Source organism: Culex pipiens, chromosome 1, assembly GCF_016801865.2.
Source record: "Culex pipiens pallens isolate TS chromosome 1, TS_CPP_V2, whole genome shotgun sequence".
Classification (NCBI taxonomy): domain Eukaryota; kingdom Metazoa; phylum Arthropoda; class Insecta; order Diptera; family Culicidae; genus Culex; species Culex pipiens.
In genome coordinates, this window is record NC_068937.1 from 92209067 (window position 1) to 92226523 (window position 17457).

Genomic DNA, 17457 nt, shown 5'->3' on the forward strand with positions numbered 1-17457 from the left:
TCAAGTGCTGGTTGGTTACTTGGGTTACCTGAAAATGGTATAATTTATTACTTATGTCGATTTTATGATGAAATAAAACAATTTCAAATTTCAAACCAAGAGTTTTTTTTTTATTAGGTCCTATAAACATATGAAAGACAATAGTTTATTGGTCCTTTTCAAAAACAAAAAACTCTAGAAACCAATTTACTCGCTGTAGGATACAATGAAAACATTATCCCAAGTTTCCGCACCCTCTAGTGGGGGGTAATTTTGACGTTTGATCGCCTATTAACCAAAAAAAAAACCAATTAACCTCGTTCAATGTAGTACAACACCATTGTTACCCGCACCGTTTTCGGTGCAATGTCAGCGTTGACCTAATGCGTCAGTTCCACCGATTCGTTGTTGTGACAGCTACACCGCATCACTCTCGCAATACACCCCCAGCATCCCGCAGCCTGCAGCGCTGATGCTAGTCGCGAAAACAGAAGCAGTTCTTTGGAGTGGTCGGGTCCCGTGTGTGTATTTATTTTGAATTAATTTTGCAAACTGCACCCATTTTATGTGCCGCCGCCGCGTCAAGTGCTTCCTTCCGTAGTGTGAATTGTTTCGTAACTGGTTTCCGGCTTGAGTAATCGACTTAGTGAAACTTCAGGCAGAAGAATGTCGTCGTCACCTTTCCGCTACACGCACGCAATCACCTGCAGGTTGGTGTTTTATTCGCAACAAAAAACCTCGATTTTTTTTTATTTATTTACGACCGTTTGTCGCGATTGCGGCCTTTTCCTATTGACCGATTATGCTAATTTTTTGGCAATAGTTCGATCGGATTCGGTGGGGCCATTAGAGCGAATGATGTCACTGGGCCTGGTGGGACCCAGTTTTGGACTACGCCCTGCCCTGCTGTGCCCTGGCTAGAATGCTGGAGCCTGATCTAGAAGAAAATCAATGCCGACACATCACACACATGCTCTTTGGAGCAGAGTAAATTGGCCTTGGTCTAATAATCGACTGGCCAACGATGACGACGATACGGCCAAAGTTAACGCCCTATTTGCGTTTATGGCGCGAGCAATTGCGGTCATTATAAATGGGAAGCATGGGTTGTTAGACTGAAATTAGCATTTGCAAGCAGTAACTACTGTGTGGCTGGTTATCGTTGCGCGTAACCTTACCGTTATTAATTGGATTCGACCGGTGCACATTTGGTTGGGTATAACTTGTGGTTAATATTACTGTCTAAAATTCCAAAATTCATGTTTTGTGAAGGTCTTGGTTTTTAAATTGTCCTTTACAGATTTAATTCGTTGCGAACGAACAGAAATTTTTATGTGTTATCTGGTTTTGAAGAATTCTTATTTTTATTCGCAGATTCTGGCATCAATCCCGAATTAAAGGCAATGGAACCCAGCAGGACTCGTCAGGTTAATCATGTAAGCTGAAATTATTAAAATCTGTCTTTGAAAGTAACCTTCTTTCAACATCTAGGTTTTCCTACGAATGAACTTTGATACCAATGGACTTTCAACATAAACCTGGGAACTGTGCAACTCAGAAACGGCGATCGAAATTCGTAGTGGAAAGGCGTCTTGATATCCTAAACAACAAACATTGGAACCAATGTAGCTACAATCCTGGAAAATTTGCTCACAACGATAAACGAAATGTTTCGTGGAAAAGCTCACGCGCTTTGAAACCATGTGAAAAATGAATGAATAAGTGAGTTATTGTTTCAAAGAGAAGATTGTGCTTACACAAAAACTTGTCTAGAAGAATAATTTCCTTTGAGAACTGTGTCAATTAATCTTGAAGTATCCACGAGGTACTTGGCTGTTACGTCCGTGTTCGGGAATCATTTTTTTCCAACATAAAATCAATCAATATCGGTCATTCTTAGTGTTCAGAACTTCCGACCAGTACTGTGCATTGTCACGTGAACCACTTTGTCACATTACGCATTCCACACTGACCGCTGTGTTTTATGTCCCAATTTTGCAGAATTCCGCTCTCATTGCGCACCCGGGGCGAAATCGATCTGGAGGAGGCCAAACTGCAACATGAGGCCTACGTACGGTAAGGAACGCCAGGCTTTTAACGATTGCGACGTGCTTGTTTTAATGCATCACGCGTACAAAAAACGAGAACTTCTTTCAGATTGCTGCGCGATTTGGGCCTGGACGTGCTCGAGCTGCCACCAGATGAGAATCTGCCCGAGTGTCCCTTTGTCGAGGACTGCGCCGTCGTGTGCAACGGAATCGCGCTGATTTGTCGACCGGGCGATCCCAACAGGGTGAAGGAGGTTAGGATTGTTGGACATTAATCGAAATTTGTTAGTTCTTTAAAGAAGAATATTTTGTGTTAGGTTGATGCCATTCGGTCCGTGCTGCGGAAGGAGCTCGATTTGCCGCTGGCGGAAATCGCCGATCCAAATGCGCGGTTAGATGGTGGCGATGTGCTTTTTACCGGGCGGGAGTTTTTTGTAGGACTCAGCAAGTGGACCAACGAGGCGGGAGCGCGAGCTGTGGCGTCCGCTTTTCCCGAATATCCGTGCGTTCCGATTAAGGTAGGCCCGCTAGCTTTGTTGGGTTGGTTTTTTGCACTTCGTGTAAATATGTTGAATGGTTCGGATGTATGTCAATCTTCATTCGCTCTAGACTAGATTAATCTGTACTTAGACTTTGTCGTTTGATTATTTTGTCCAAGAATATTTAGAAACCGACTGACCACATGTCTAACACTTTTCGAGTCCTTTCTTTCCAACTAACAACCAAAAACTAATGAAATAGTAGCGGTGTGTCGTAATGCAATTTTTATTCTTTTTCTTTGTCCCACTTTATCTCCCCCAAAAAAAAAAACACATTTCTTTCCTCTCAATCCACTTTCTACCTCTTGCATTTTTCTTTCAATCAAAAAACCACACGACTTCCTCGTAACTTCCCCAAAAACTCCCCTAGGTAGAAGACGTAAATATCACTGCAAGTCCGATCACTTTGGAATTAGTCAATGGAGTGATTCAGGTTGAGGCTCTCTCTGGCTAACTAAGCGAGAATAGTTTTGCGCGCATTTTAAAAAGCTGACCAAAGCTTGCACACGCGGTGCATGAATTTACATTGCAGTTGTTGGCTGAACGATTGGAATGGCGTTTGAGAGTGTGCTGTGCATCGTGTTTTCTTTTTTTGGGTGTGATGTTTGGTTTGTGCTTGCCAATAGGTTAGTTAGCTGGTTTAAACAAATATTTTGTTGTGCCCTTATGCTACTTGTTAAAGTTTTATGTTTAATGAATTGTATTGAGCAAGGTTGGTTTGAACTTTTTTGATAGTTTCCCTATGACCAAATTATTTTCAATTATTGGTGTAGAAATACTGCTATAAAAGATCGTGCGAATAACCGCAATCCAGAAGTGTTTCACGGAAAGAAAACTTGCTCAGAACCGTCGCTTTCATTCGCGAACCGAAAATCAGGACCCCAGCTTATAACCAACTGAAAACCATACAATATAAACTTGGAATTGTATTCTATTTTTTGTAAATGGTCTTCTGTAATGCAAATTGTTTTGCTCTTTTGTGCTATGTGAACTTGCTCTATATTCTTATTTCGAAAGCTATTTATTTTGAATCACTATGTCTGTCACACATTAATTGTTTAATTGTTTTCATTACATCGTGTTATAAATAGTTTCCGGGAAGAATTAAAAAAATATATAATTGTTCTTGTTTGTCGCATGTAGTTCTAGTTGTTGTCTTCCAAGCCTAATATGCTAGTCTCCTGTTGATAAAATTTAAAACAAATCATCCGTCTCGTGACCTCCGCAGGTGGTCGAACATCACCACCTCAAATACTACGTCTCGATGGCGGGGGCGGACGTGCTGTGTGTCAGTCGGAGCAAGGAATCGCAGGAGATACTGAAACGCATCGAGCGCGAGGCCACCTACACGTACAGCACGCTCACGCTGCAGGAGGAACAGGCCGCGAACGTGCTGTTCGCGAACGGGACGCTCATCCACCGGTCCGTCGAGGAGATTCCCGAGTCGGCAGTGGTACGTAATCCATCACTTGTTTGAAATTTTGCGTTTTAATGAAATTTAATTCATTTCAGATCCTTTCCCAGAAACTGGACATTCCCCGGCAGATCGTTCCGATGACCGAGCTGGGCAAGTTCTCCAACGGCCTCACGGCCTGTTGCATCTTGGTCAAACGATCCCGGCACATCAAAAGTCTGTAGAAGGGCCCGTGCTTTGTTAGTTAGTCACCACCACCATCGTATTAAGCTAATTGTGTCTGTTTACCTTGTTTACCACTAAGTTGTAACGTCTTATTTAACTATTTATTGCCTTTTTTCGTCGGTCTTGTGCTAAAATTTGTGCTTTATTAAGTGTGTAGTCAAACTTTTATTGAAGGATACTTTGGTTGAAACGGTTAGTGAAAAATTGTTAAACTTTTCTTTTTTCTATTGTTTTGATTGAAAACAATCTTACCCCACTCGTTATTTGCTGTTAGAGCTTCAACACTAATTGACGACTGAAACTATAAATTCCAACTTTGAAATTGCTTTCCATCTAGTATGGTTTGGTTATCCCATAGTCGCTAGCGCAATCATCTAGCTACATTTGTCGTGTAAACTACTTAGCTATCCAAGATTAATAAATGTTACACACCAACAGTAGGTTGTGAGGATAGTTTAGAATATAATAAATATAAAATACGAACCGAATCTCAGTGCTTCAGCGAGAAGCGCACAACAAACATTCTCTATCTCTTCCACACAAAGAGCTACGTAAACTACGAAATAAACATTCTAACACTTCCATTGTTTTATCTTTCGCTGTCGAATCTAACGCCAAGCTTCGTGAAATGCTATACTTTTTAATCTAACACTAGTGTAAAGTTACTTTGAATAAATAAAATATTACTAAGTCGAGCAGTCGACTCTTCTAGTTTAACCGTTTTGTTTTGCTGTCTAATAGTGGCGTTAAGAAATAAAAAAAAAATCTGTAGCTAATTTAAGAAATAAACCGTAAGAAAGAATGACATCAACAAACTATAAGCATCGCAACAAGCAGTAAGTCTCTCAAACGACGAAATAGTCTTATTTACAACAGATTTATGCATTCGAATTTTACTGTAGGAAAGAACAAAACAAAGCAATTCCACTAGTAGGACAACCCAACTGTAAAGTAATAGATCAGAACCTAACAATGATGGAGGCGAAAATAAAGAGAAGTCATTAAAATACGTGTCACGTGCTTGCTTTGAATGGAACTGAAAGAAAAAAGAATATTACCAATCATAAGCACTAATAAGTTCTTACCTTATATTTGCTTTTCCTATCACTTCTTGCCTGAGCCTTTCATTTTTTTTGGCTTGATTTTCATTCATTATTTTATCACTTGTCAATTCATTCCTCTTTAAATACTGAAATTCTTCAAAGCATCATTCTATAGCTCAGGTGACCCTCATATTTCGTTTTCCAAATTCCTGTTTTTCCGGGTTTCTCCCCAGACCAAAATGAAGTTCCCCGGAAAGTTTTTAAATCTATTAGTATAATGGTTTTTAACGGTCTTGACCCCATGCCTAATTTTTAATGTAAAATTATTATAGGGATTCCATTCATGGGTATGCTGAAAACAGTTATCACCATGTTTTTTATATCATGTTCATTAAAGATTTCAAATATGGGTTGAGAAAATTTAAAAAAGGCTTTTTTTGAATGCAGAAATTTTGTGAGTACTCTTTGATTTTTTGACCATTTTGCATCATTAGTTTGTGTTGGGACTGGGAAAAATAAAAATCTAAAAGTAAAAAAATTGAAATTACAGGCCACTTGAATGAAAAAAGTGTTTTAAAATGCATTTTACAGTATAATATACACCTGTCAAGTTGTTTTGCAATCATTAATTTTCAAAAAAATTAAGTATTGAACATTTTATTTTTGCTTGAAAAAAAAGTTTCTGCGGTGCTGTACATTGTAATTTCATAAAAGTTCAAAATATTTCTAAACGAGCCCAAACATGCTAAATATGATTATCAATTGTAGAAAAAATTGTTTTGTATGGACAATTGTTTATGAGGGGGTGAGGAAGGGGGGGGGGGGAAGAGGGTTGGGATCTCCAAAAAAGTGTCCACGTGGTTTATGGATGGTTCCTTACTGCATTTATGTCAAATACAGTTTCCTGAAATATTAATTTAGAATAATATTCTTAACATGAAGAGCCATATCAAATTCAATTAAGTAAAGTTTTATCGATCATTTAAAAAAAAATAATGCTTTCCCGATTCGTCAGTCAAATTCCCGAGTCATACCCGGTTTTCTCCCGGTGGAATCCAATTCTCGACTTTTCCCCGGTTTTTACCGAGGTGGCCATCCTGGAATAGAGCCATAAAAAATATCAACAAAGCACCACTACATTCACATTTATCGAGAAAGATAAAAAAAATAAAAATGTCAAAAATACTTAGTATTAGCCCTTTCAAAGTGTTTTTGAAATATTTTTTCTTGGAAAGAGCAGAAAATTTCTCTAAATTTTACGGTGGTTTACGGGGTCGCCCCGCCCCCTTTCTTCGTGGACAATTAGCCATACAAAAAAATAATCTTCTTTGTATGGAGAATGTTCCGTAGAGAATTCGCGAAAAAAGACGAATCAATCATCAACTGAACACTGACATTTTAGATCTGGTACTAAAGACCGAATAAGACTGAATATGGAAGACTAAAGACTGATTACCGTCTACTGGGGCGAATCGAGACTACAGTCTGAATAGGGACAGCACGTTTAAGAGCACTTAAAAGCATCAAATTTGGAAATGAATGCACACATTTTGTTACTCTGAATCTGGTCTAACCGAAATCCTTAAAAAAAATCAAAATATTAGGCCGCAACATTGCTAAAACTGCTGTCCCAATTCGCCCCATTGTGTCCCGATTCGCCCCAGATGACGGTACTTAAGAACGAAGATTGAACAAAAAATCAGAAAGCATTTCAGAGCACAATTTAATTTCAGTTACAGTTCCAGGTCGTCGGTTCCAGGGTGTGTTTGCCATAAAATCAATCGTTCAACTGTCAAACGATTATGGCTTTATGGTAAGGATCACCATAAAGGCTGCTTGCAGAGATATTCTCATAAAATGCGCTTTCTAAGCGGTTGAGTGAGTCGTATTCGTGGATAACCAATCACCTTCTGGGAAAGTCGATGATCTCGATACCCAAGGGTTCGTTGGGAGTGGGGGAGAGCATAGAAGAGCATAAAGCTGCAGCGCAAGTGTTGCGGAGAGTCTATAACATAAAATATGAAGAACACCACCAGCTCCCGCTGCAGCAGCTGTGCTTGACGATGCTTTCATTTAAAGAGCTTTGTTTTTCTTGCTATACAGAGTGACGTCGGACGGCGAGTGATTAGCTTTTTTTCCGCATGGTGTTGTCTGAACTGTAACCTGTTTTGTTGGAACTTCGCGATGAAGGATGGTTCGTTAGTTTTGAATGGTTATTGAAGCATGGATAAATTGATAGAATTAGATGAATCTTTTATTTTCTTAGATCATCATTTCGGAATTTGAGATAAAGTCATGCTCGCGCTTTAACATTTACAATGATGCTAGTTTCAAGATAAATTTGGAGGCAGTGATTCCAGTTGAAACATTTTACGACGATTGAAAATTATATTTTTAAATTAACAAATGTCTCTAATTTGAATTCAATGCAGTTTTTTTCATTTCCTGCACTTGAAATTGTTTATTTGATGCAATGGAAAAATACATAAATCTTTCCCCAAATCTTCCAAAATCATTCTGCATTCCAGTTGTTCAAAATGGACAAAATTAGGCCCTTAATTCATGTGGGATCAGCTGTCATTGTAGTCTGATGATAGATCTTTTGGAATGCCAGGATGTCAGGCTGACAAAGCACCCAACACGTGTCGTCTTCGCACGGAAAACGCACCCGACATATTTGCGCTTAGAAAAACATAACCTCAACTCCCCTGGAGCTTAAAAGCGAAACCGACAAAAAGCCCCAATCGGTACGACATGGTTAGAATTTAATCAATGCCGACCAAAGCTCCTTCGGAAGCAGCACTCCGGTGTCAAACTCCTCACCTCCCCCCCCCCCTCTCTTCAAAAACTGGCCCAAATCTGGATGTCCTCTGGTTGAAGTGGATTCCCCACAGCCAGCCAGAGCAGCGCCGGCAGACGTGTCGTGTGGCACGAGTAGAATCTTTAATAAGTGCCGAGAGTATACTAGGATGATGTGGCCATCAAAAGGAATATCCCCAAGGTCACCACCGTACAGAATCGGTTCTAACTTTTCCTTTCAAAATATGTTTCTCGGTTAAACTTTGTCGATCTTTTTTTTTTGCTTACCGTCTGGAGTGTTTTTCCAATTTTCGGTGGGCTAGATTGGAAGCAATCGACTTGTGATTGTAATTTTATTTCCAAGCAAAACACATCAAAGGAAAAGACAAAAATTATATTTTGGATAGTTTATTGAAAACCAGGCTTAAAGAAAGTGGTCAGTTTATTGTTTTTAAATTTATGATATCCGAACTCCCGTTTCGATTATCCTAATATTCGATTACCCGAAATGAAATTGGGCAAAGACTTCGGGTTAACGAGTGCGAACTGTATTTTTTTAATGATTTTACTAATGAAAAAAATAATGTATGTCAAAATCCGTCTCAAGTGCTATTATTATGCTTGCTGGGGGGAAAATCCACCTTGCTTTCTTTGATCAATAGGGTCCAAAGGCTCTATGTAAATTTTAATGTACAACGGTAAAAAACACGATTTAAAATCATTTCTGATCACTTTTTTTCATTTGAATGCGAAAAAAATATATATTGATAAGACAATTTTTTTTTGATGGATCAACTATATTCCCCTTGGAACGAGCTGACAAGTAGGACTTTTTCTGTCAAGAAGGCCCGCGAAGTAATTTTTTAAATTGATTTAAACTTTGTGGTCGTACAAATTGTCATTGTAATCAGAAAAATACGTTTTATCGCTTTGAACAATGATATTACAAAATTAAGCTTAATTTTAGAACCCAATTTCCTTTGTTAGATGTTAGAATTGTGACAAAACTGTATAAAAAAATATATTTAGTAGGATGACTCATAAAATGTTATTAATTTAAGAGTAATTTAAACATTTATGTTTTTTTTAATTATTGTTATGGTATTAAAATAAAAAATTTTCAAATTTGGTGGAACTGTTTATAATATCGAAAAATTAAGGTGCAAATCTCGTCTGCTATTTTAAAAGGAAATTGGGCGCTGACTTGAATTATTCGATAATTGAAGAGAGATCAGAGTTACTGCTGAATTGGATGGAGTCATCAGATTTTTGATTGGAAACAAGCTTTAGTGCATTTTGTGCAATTGAAAACTTTACAAATCATTTTCTCAATATACATGCGATTTTATTTTAATGAAACGTCATCATCGCGATTTTAGTTATTTTTATGCATTTTTTTTATTGTCCACGATCCATACAAAAAATATTTTATTTGTATGAAAATTGTTGATGGGGGGGGGGGGAGGGGGGGGGTAAAAAAAGGTGTCCACGTGGTTTGATGGTCCCGAAACAGTGCTTTTCAACAAAAAAGCTCAAAGTTCTTTTCGATTGTAAATTCGATTTCACACTGAGAAAAAATATCAGAAAGAAAATTTCGCCGCAGGGTTGATTTTTTTTCAAAGACACTTTTTTGTAACTCGGTCAAATAATTAATTAGTTTAAGAGAACCTATCACCACAGACAAACAGACGGGACACTCGAGTGCCGAACCATCGTCCTCCAAAAACGGTTATTTCAAATGCAATTTTGTTTCGGCATCCACTCACCCGGCGCTGATGGCGCTGCTGTCGTGACAGCTCGCCCGTCTATTCTCAGTGTGTGTGAAACGTGTTTTTGTTTTTAAGTGGAGCGTGAGCACGTGCGAAGCAGCAAATGAGAGCACAAATATTTATGGAACTCTGGAATTCTATCCGTAAATCACAATCCAGGCATTCCAGGACAAAATTGGGGCAGTCTTGGCCATAGCCTCTTGCCCCACTATTAACCCGGTAGGCCTCAAGGCTTGCCGATGTCGAGGTTGCTGCTGAGGCGCCGGCTACTGCGGAGGAAGCCGGATCCTGTGGTGGAGTCATCTCCTTCGGAGCAACCTGCTTACTTTGGCATTCCCCGTGGAAATTTCCTAAACGCCCATCGTGGGGATTTTTTCCGGTAGGTTTGAATTGGATTTATCTGTTGATGATGGTGGTGTAATGATTCGAGGTTTCGGTGGAGGAGAAATCTTCGAAAGAACTTGGTAGCAACTGGGAGGACCAGTGATTTGGTCTCTGTCGTTGCGGTTGTGGTGCGTCGTTGCTGGTGCTGCCGCATGATTTGGCAGATTTGGCTCATGAGGTTCTGCTATTGGAAACGGAACCGACCCGCCGTCATCTTCGGCCTTCGGTGTTTTTTTTTTTTTTCATCGAGTAGCAACAACAAAATTATTTCGATCAGCTGTTTACAATCGTTTGATTGTCTCACGCATACACTGACGTGGCACATGACAGTAATGGGTTTGTATTGGTAGGTTTGGGCTGCGCTTCGGCATAAGCTCACCAGGCAGCGCTGCCGTCGCCGTGATTTGGAGATTTGATGAAGGACGATGGATTTCAAAAATAATTTGTATGGAGAGTCACGTCTGTTTGTCTGTGCTATCACTGTGTAAAATTAGTTTTATTGAATCACGCAAGCACACAAATTGTAACAATTAAAAAGATTTTATCTTACGTTACATGAATAAATAAATAAATAAATAAATAAATAAATAAATATTGTTTGCCCTTGCTATCGAGAAATTAATAGTGAGAGTGTGTGCGTGCAACACATCACTGAACATATCAGACAAATAAAACGGAATTGTAAAATTTAGTTTGAGAAGACTTTTTGTTTTTATCTGTACATTTTATAACTTTAATTGCTTTGATTTAGTAAAGCTTGGCAAACGGAAATTAAAAAAAACATGTTACCAACTTAATTGAAGACACCAAATCAATCAAAACATTTCTTTGTGAGATACAGATTATTGAATATTTACATACATGCCATTTTTGTATGGAAAACTGTCAAATGTGTATGGACGAACGTACTTCAAAAAACGTCTTCTTTGGTAACAGGGAGGTACCTGGAAGTACCCACAAAGTTTCAGGTAAGTAAAAATTGCTAAAAATGCTGCTTTCGTAGAGAATAGCTTTTTTAAATTCTATTTTAAGTAGCTACAGTCGAATTGACGAATCCGCTCTGTTGTTGTAAGGTAGTTTTGCGTAACCTTGGGCGTTTTCAAACAAGGTTAGGGAGCGTACTTTAATTACGAAACCCAAAAAGTTGGATTTTTAAACCCCTCCCCCCCTCGTAACAAACTTTCCATACAAATTTAAAAAAAAATGTATGAAGCGTAACACGGCCTTCGACCCCCTCCCCTCAAGTGCGTTTCGCAGAAAAAACAACGCTCCCTTACGTCCTTTTGAAAAAAAAAATACCTTAGAGTCAACAAAGTTCGAAATAGCTCAATGAGTGGTGTAAAACACGTTGAAACCCCAAATCCAAATTAAAAAAAAATCTATAGAGATAACAGCTTTTTTATACCATTTGAAACCAGGGGTGCCCAAATATTTTGACACTGTATTCAATTGGTTGAAATTCAACAAAAGGGACCATTCACAAACCACGTGGACAATTTAGGTTTTGAAGAACTTTAAAGTTATAATCCTTATCAATTTTCCTATTGTTAGGTTTCTTGAAGGTTTTGATCCGAAGAACAACTTTGTAGAACATCGCAAAATGCTAGGAATTGATCCTGAAAAGATACAGGATGTTTTTTGGAGTTCACTTGTTTAGGAAAAATTTCAAAACATGCTCAAAAAATTAACCTTTATCTTTTCTGGATTAATTCCTAGTATTTTGCGATGTTCTACAAAGTTGTTCCTTGGATCAAAACCTAAACATTTCCCTAAAAAAAAATTTCAGTGGGTTGAGGAAAACTTAAATTGAAATTTCATTCCAACTTCAGATCAATACTAGAGCAACTAAACCTTAACCAAATAAGTTCAAATTTTCAGGCTAGCTTTTGGGACTATAGTGCTTGAAAATTCCGGTTGATGCCTTCGAAATTAAACACTATTGTCTATTTCATATATTCGTGAACCACGCTGATTATTTTATAAAATCTTCGTAAAAATCAAACTGGACTTTTGTGTATCACAATCTGTATTGGTTCAAAATTTGGGACCACATGGAATAATACATTTGCAAAACCGCGCAACCGTGAAACCTTCCCTATCAAATATTGAAAAAACATGCAAATGCAAAAACATTACAGAACTAATCAATTACCGCACTCGTTTGTTTGTTCAAGATAAAATTGCACTCTAACCAAGTATGGAAAAAAACCCAAACAACCGTAATGCAGCGCAAAAAAAAAACAAAACAAAAATTCGCGCAGCGAGCACCGACCACCACGATAAATAAAACGAGATAAATTAAATAAAATCATCAACCCAATTACGACGATCAGTGGAGCGTTAAATAAAATTTACTGTTTTTTGTGCGCACCTCCTCTCGCCACGCTGCTTTTTCTTTTTCGCGCGCGTATATTTTAAATCATCAGCCCGGTCCATTCCATTATTATAATACGAGTCCTTTAGGGTGACTGGTGATAACACATTTTCAACTGATATCAATTTCAATTTTTTTTCAAAAAGTTTAAAACTTAAGTAAATTTCTAGATACTTTTGAAATACATGAAATAGTATGAAAATGGTAACTCTATCTTTCACACTTTCACACGTACACCGTGCGGCCAATGACTGGACGGAGAGAGAGCCCATCATTAAACGCGAATAAGGACCTGTTCCGTTGGTTACCTACCACCAAAAGGAGCCCAGCCCAGAATTTTCCCCAAAATCAACGCGTAAGGATGGGAGATGTATTTTTTAAGCTTTTCCGACGCGTACGACCAATAAAAATAAACACCGTCTGCGATGGGATGGACGAAAGCTATAACAGCGAACAAAAAAAGTGGGTTTTCACTGGTGTGAAAAAGTAAAATTATTTTAAGGGTGGTTCGAATTTATGAAAATGGATAAAATCGCAAAACGTTAAGTTACAATATTGGTAAAATAACATGTATTCAAGTTACAGAAATCCAGAGTGAAAATATTTTTTAAGCAGCCATCCCAAGTAACATTTTAGGCTTTATCAAAGCTGTCACAACCGCTATAAAACCTATCAGCCAAAACCAACATTAAAACTACTAAGTCGTAACAGCCTCCCCAGAACCCCGATAAACCTCTGTTAAAACCCAAAAGGACCTCCGCAAAAGGTTGTCACGGCCTATTTATAAAACCTACATAGGAGTTCAAGGCTTTACAACTAAATCCTAACAACATCCTCAAAGCCTTGATAAAACCTTTGTTAAAACCTAGTCAGGAGTAATGGAAAAATTACATTTCATACGTCTTCAAACGTCTCATGCCAAACAGGTTTTAATCAGGCAAAAAATAAGTCTTTGTCTTGCCAAATGATAAAATAGAGATGGTTTACAAAAATAGTGATGATAAATAGGGTATTTGTCCCTATTTTGGGCCTACTAAGCAGAGCGTACTTTTAATTTGATGTATGCTCAAAGGCTGCTATAGGCAACCTAGCTTATACTATATGAATAAGTTGGTTTGTTAATGCTAATGCTCGTACTTAATCACATATTTGATAAAAATATCATTTATCGCTGTTTAAGCCCGAAAAACAAAAACATTTTTTGTCCCTATTTTGGGTCTATTGCTTCTAGGATCCGACCTTCAATGTGCATATTTTCGACCTACCTTCTGATTGGTTGAAATCTCGAAGCACGTGGCGAGAATTTTTGACGTACGGCTCAGCCCCAGCTCGTACAGTACAGCCGCACAAGTTCGGTCAACAAAAATGCTAAATAATTGTGATGTTTTAAGCCACAAATCAACATTAGAATGATTGATTTCACCTGCATTACGTGCATAATAAGCATGAACATCATTTATATCATTCATTTAAGAGTTTAAACATAATTAAACATTTATTGCGTAGCCAAACAACAAGCCCGTAATATGCAAGAAAGACTGTAACATTCGAGAAGCGCACACACACTGGCACAGTTTGTAGAATTGTCAAATGTACCGAAAATATATCCATTTCTCTCCGATATGGACGAAGCAACTTTAATCAGTTATTTTATTGATTTGGTGGCAGTTTAGTGATTGTTTTTGCAATGGGATTGTGCAACCCACCAATAAAAACACATTGCCGGTGGTTGGAGATTCGGGGGACGGCTCTCATTCATGTGCTGAGCGATGAAAACCGTGACGCTGAGTGTCAACAAGCGGTAAGCAAAAGTCCTAAAATAGGTACTAGGCCCAAAAAAGGGACAAATACCCTAATAGATATTGGAGGTAATCAAAATAATTTGAAAGCTTATTTCTCGCAATTGGTGGCTCAAATTCAGCTGCGGTTGAAATTTTATTGATAAATGTAGGGGAGATAGAGCCAAAAAATCAACTCGCTTCATAAAAAAATCATTATTTTTATCATAGTTTTTAATGTTAAAAAATATTTTATTGCAATTCTTTGAAAAAAAAGGTTCAAATTCTTTATAAACATCTATCGCTATATTAATTATATCAGAAATTCAGCATAAATGAGTGTTTTCGTCAAATTTAAATCAAATTTCTCAGTTCTCTATTTTTTCAACCAAGATGGCGGTCAATCACATTCAATCAGAACACGCGTTTAGCGCCATATTTATTCACTGCTAATTGCCACGTTAAAAGCTTTTCCAGGAGCTTGTGGTTTAAATTAAGCCTATCACGACACCTTAGGGAGGCGACCTATGGAATGTTAACATTAACCTTAACATGTTAACATTAAGTTGAGAATGAAACTGCCACTGAATCCGCTTTGTAAATGCCGGCCCCGATACTCTTCAAGGGTGTTCCGCTCAGGAACTGGGAAAGACTTACTTTTTTTAAACTTACATGCCTAATGGCACTTGACAGCTAAAACACTCTTGGTTTTACAGAAGCATGCGATAAAACCGTTTGGCATGACATTGCCTTTTATTGTCACAAGGTTTTATGCCCGAGGCATAAAACCTTTTTAGAACCTATTAATTAGCTCTTGCTTATTGGTTGCGGTGAATGCCCAAATAAAACTACTAAGCAATCAAGATAATACCATAAAACCTTAATAAAACTAGGTGGTGGCTAGTTGGTTAAAAATGTTACTTGGGATGCGCCTCCTTTGAAGTTATGTTAGTCAGAGCTTTTAAATGGAGACGCAGGGTTGCTCAACAAATTTAAATAAACTGAGTCCTGAGGCATAGCTTACACTTTACCTAAAAAAATAATCGTTGGGCCAAGTTTCAGTGAATTGCTCAGGAATGGTTTCAAAATTATAACTAAATCAAATGTACAATTGTCTTCCCACCCTAGTTAACCTCGAAGCTGGACAGGATCTGGATGCTGTCCAGTGTTGAGTATTTTCGCTCCTTTCGCCACCACCTCCCAATTGTTCCGCAATCAACTCCCGACTCTTGACTGCTGTACAGCGTTTAGTTTTATGGCCACTTCCCGGATGGCCCGCTTTGTACACCACTCCAAACCCCGAGAAATGACAACAAACCCCACCGTCTTTTACGACGGTGTAATTAATTTATCTTTACGACTTAATTTTACTGTCCAAATTTCGCACCAAACACGAACCAAACCGGCAGTGGCAAACCACAGACGCTATCGAGATTTTCAATTGTTCTGATGAGGTTGTCCGGAGTAAAGAGCGCGGCGCAGATCTTGAGCTTTCCCTGGAGAAATGTGGCCCAGGGGGTTAAAGGGTTACGGGGGGTCATTTGATGAATGATGGCGTATTGACAGATGGAGCGCTGTGCGCTCAAGTCGTTATTTAAATTTTATGGCAACTAAAAGGATATTGGAGATGTGGGATATGCTTAAGGGGATTGAGTCATCGTTGTGGTACTTGTTGTACGGACATGGGTACATATTACTGCATGGATCGTTCAATCGAAGTCATCACCTAGTTTTGACAATCAAATGCGCGAATTCCATGAGTTTTGCTCGAAATTTGCCATGAAAGTTCATGGATAATGCAATAAAGGTATTCAACTTGTAATATAAGGCAACTGAAGGTGACAGAAAAGATTTATTCATGTGAAACGCGTGACAACTGAACACTAAGGAAAATAATGGCAGTCAGCCAGATCTAACCTCAAAACTTCTCACTGACGATGCTATTGCTACTCGGTGTTCTAGCTGTGTTCATAGAAAAACCACAAACATCTGAACGTTTCCAACCCGCGCCATACAGTAGGAAGTACGGAAGTGAATTTCTGTATGCCAGAAAATGTTCTGTATTTATCTTTGCTGAATACATTTGAATTATTCACCAACAAGACGCATGCTTCCTGGTCTGATGGTTACGACCCCGCCTCCTCCATTTCCCGGAAGAAGTTCCGTAAACTGCCTCTGGCGACAAGCTCCCAATGTAACAAACTCCCCCCAGGCTCGGTATCTGTTTATCTATTGTTATGCAGTAAAGGTTTGTCTGGTATACACATTCCGAAAGATTTTTTCCCTCCGGCATTTGCAAATGCCTTTTTGTGAAAATGCCAACAAGGCTTCCCTTTGCTTCCCTTTGGGAACGTTTCCGGCCGGGCTCAAGTGCAGCGCCTTCTATTTGAATTTGTAAATTGCATTTCCACCCGCGTATTCTTGCCTTGACAGAGAATGTGAGCTTTTCTGAAGGGGCGCCCCTTAACCTGTCGCAAATCGTAATATTTTTATTTCCGAAACGTGGGGCTGCGCCAAACTTTCGCTTCGCGAGTTTGATATTGTGATGCAAATAGAACGCTGCCACGGGGTTGTTGTTGTTGTGCCTCCAGGCGAAGCAATTTCGAGCTAAACAAACTGGTTGAACAACGTTTCCGAGGGGTCTCAGGATGGGATTCTGAAGGGCGAGCGGTTCGCCATTTTTATGGCGTCGCCATTATGGCAAAGCGTGCCTAGCTGTCAGCAGCGAACGTGCGTCAATTTTGATTCATTGTTGACATTCCGTTCGCCCCTCAAGAAACGTCATACCGTACGCCATATCAATCAGAGCCTCAAGAATCAAGCCGGAGCTGCTGTACTATCCTGTGCACGTGGATGTTCCCCGTACAGAAACGACTCTTCCATCTGTAGCCAACAGAAGCGTGAAAATCGTAAACACTTTATTGTTATTGTAAAATCTCTTCATAAAATATTTCACCCTGCAGGAGGAAGCAACGCTGGCAAACGTTCCGTTGTCGTCGGTTCCCGACAGAGGGGCGGCCCCCGTACACTGCAATTTATTTCATTGTGCCCACTCCAAACTCTCCTCGGGATTGTCGTCCTAGTCCTCCGGCAAGAAATTGCACT

At 38.9% G+C, this 17457-nt stretch overlaps 1 protein-coding gene across 3 annotated transcripts; it reads left to right on the plus strand.

The window, feature by feature from the left end:
- The first annotated feature begins 413 nt into the window (after nucleotides 1-413).
- On the plus strand, nucleotides 414-5216 carry LOC120421029 (N(G),N(G)-dimethylarginine dimethylaminohydrolase 1). Of its 3 annotated transcripts, XM_039584165.2 has the most exons (9): nucleotides 414-689; nucleotides 1354-1415; nucleotides 1471-1701; nucleotides 1981-2055; nucleotides 2137-2281; nucleotides 2345-2545; nucleotides 2937-2999; nucleotides 3795-4019; nucleotides 4079-5216. In XM_039584165.2, the coding sequence occupies exons 3-9, from the start codon at nucleotides 1694-1696 to the stop codon at nucleotides 4202-4204; spliced, it is 843 nt and encodes a 280-aa protein (XP_039440099.1). In that variant the 5' UTR covers nucleotides 414-689; nucleotides 1354-1415; nucleotides 1471-1693; the 3' UTR covers nucleotides 4205-5216. The 3 variants fall into 3 exon arrangements, with proteins under 3 accessions (XP_039440099.1, XP_039440098.1, XP_039440100.1); XM_039584164.2 differs by lacking the exons at nucleotides 1354-1415; nucleotides 1471-1701 and having other exon boundaries at nucleotides 415-689; XM_039584166.2 differs by lacking the exons at nucleotides 1354-1415; nucleotides 1471-1701; nucleotides 2937-2999 and having other exon boundaries at nucleotides 419-689.
- Nucleotides 5217-17457: the final 12241 nt, after the last annotated feature.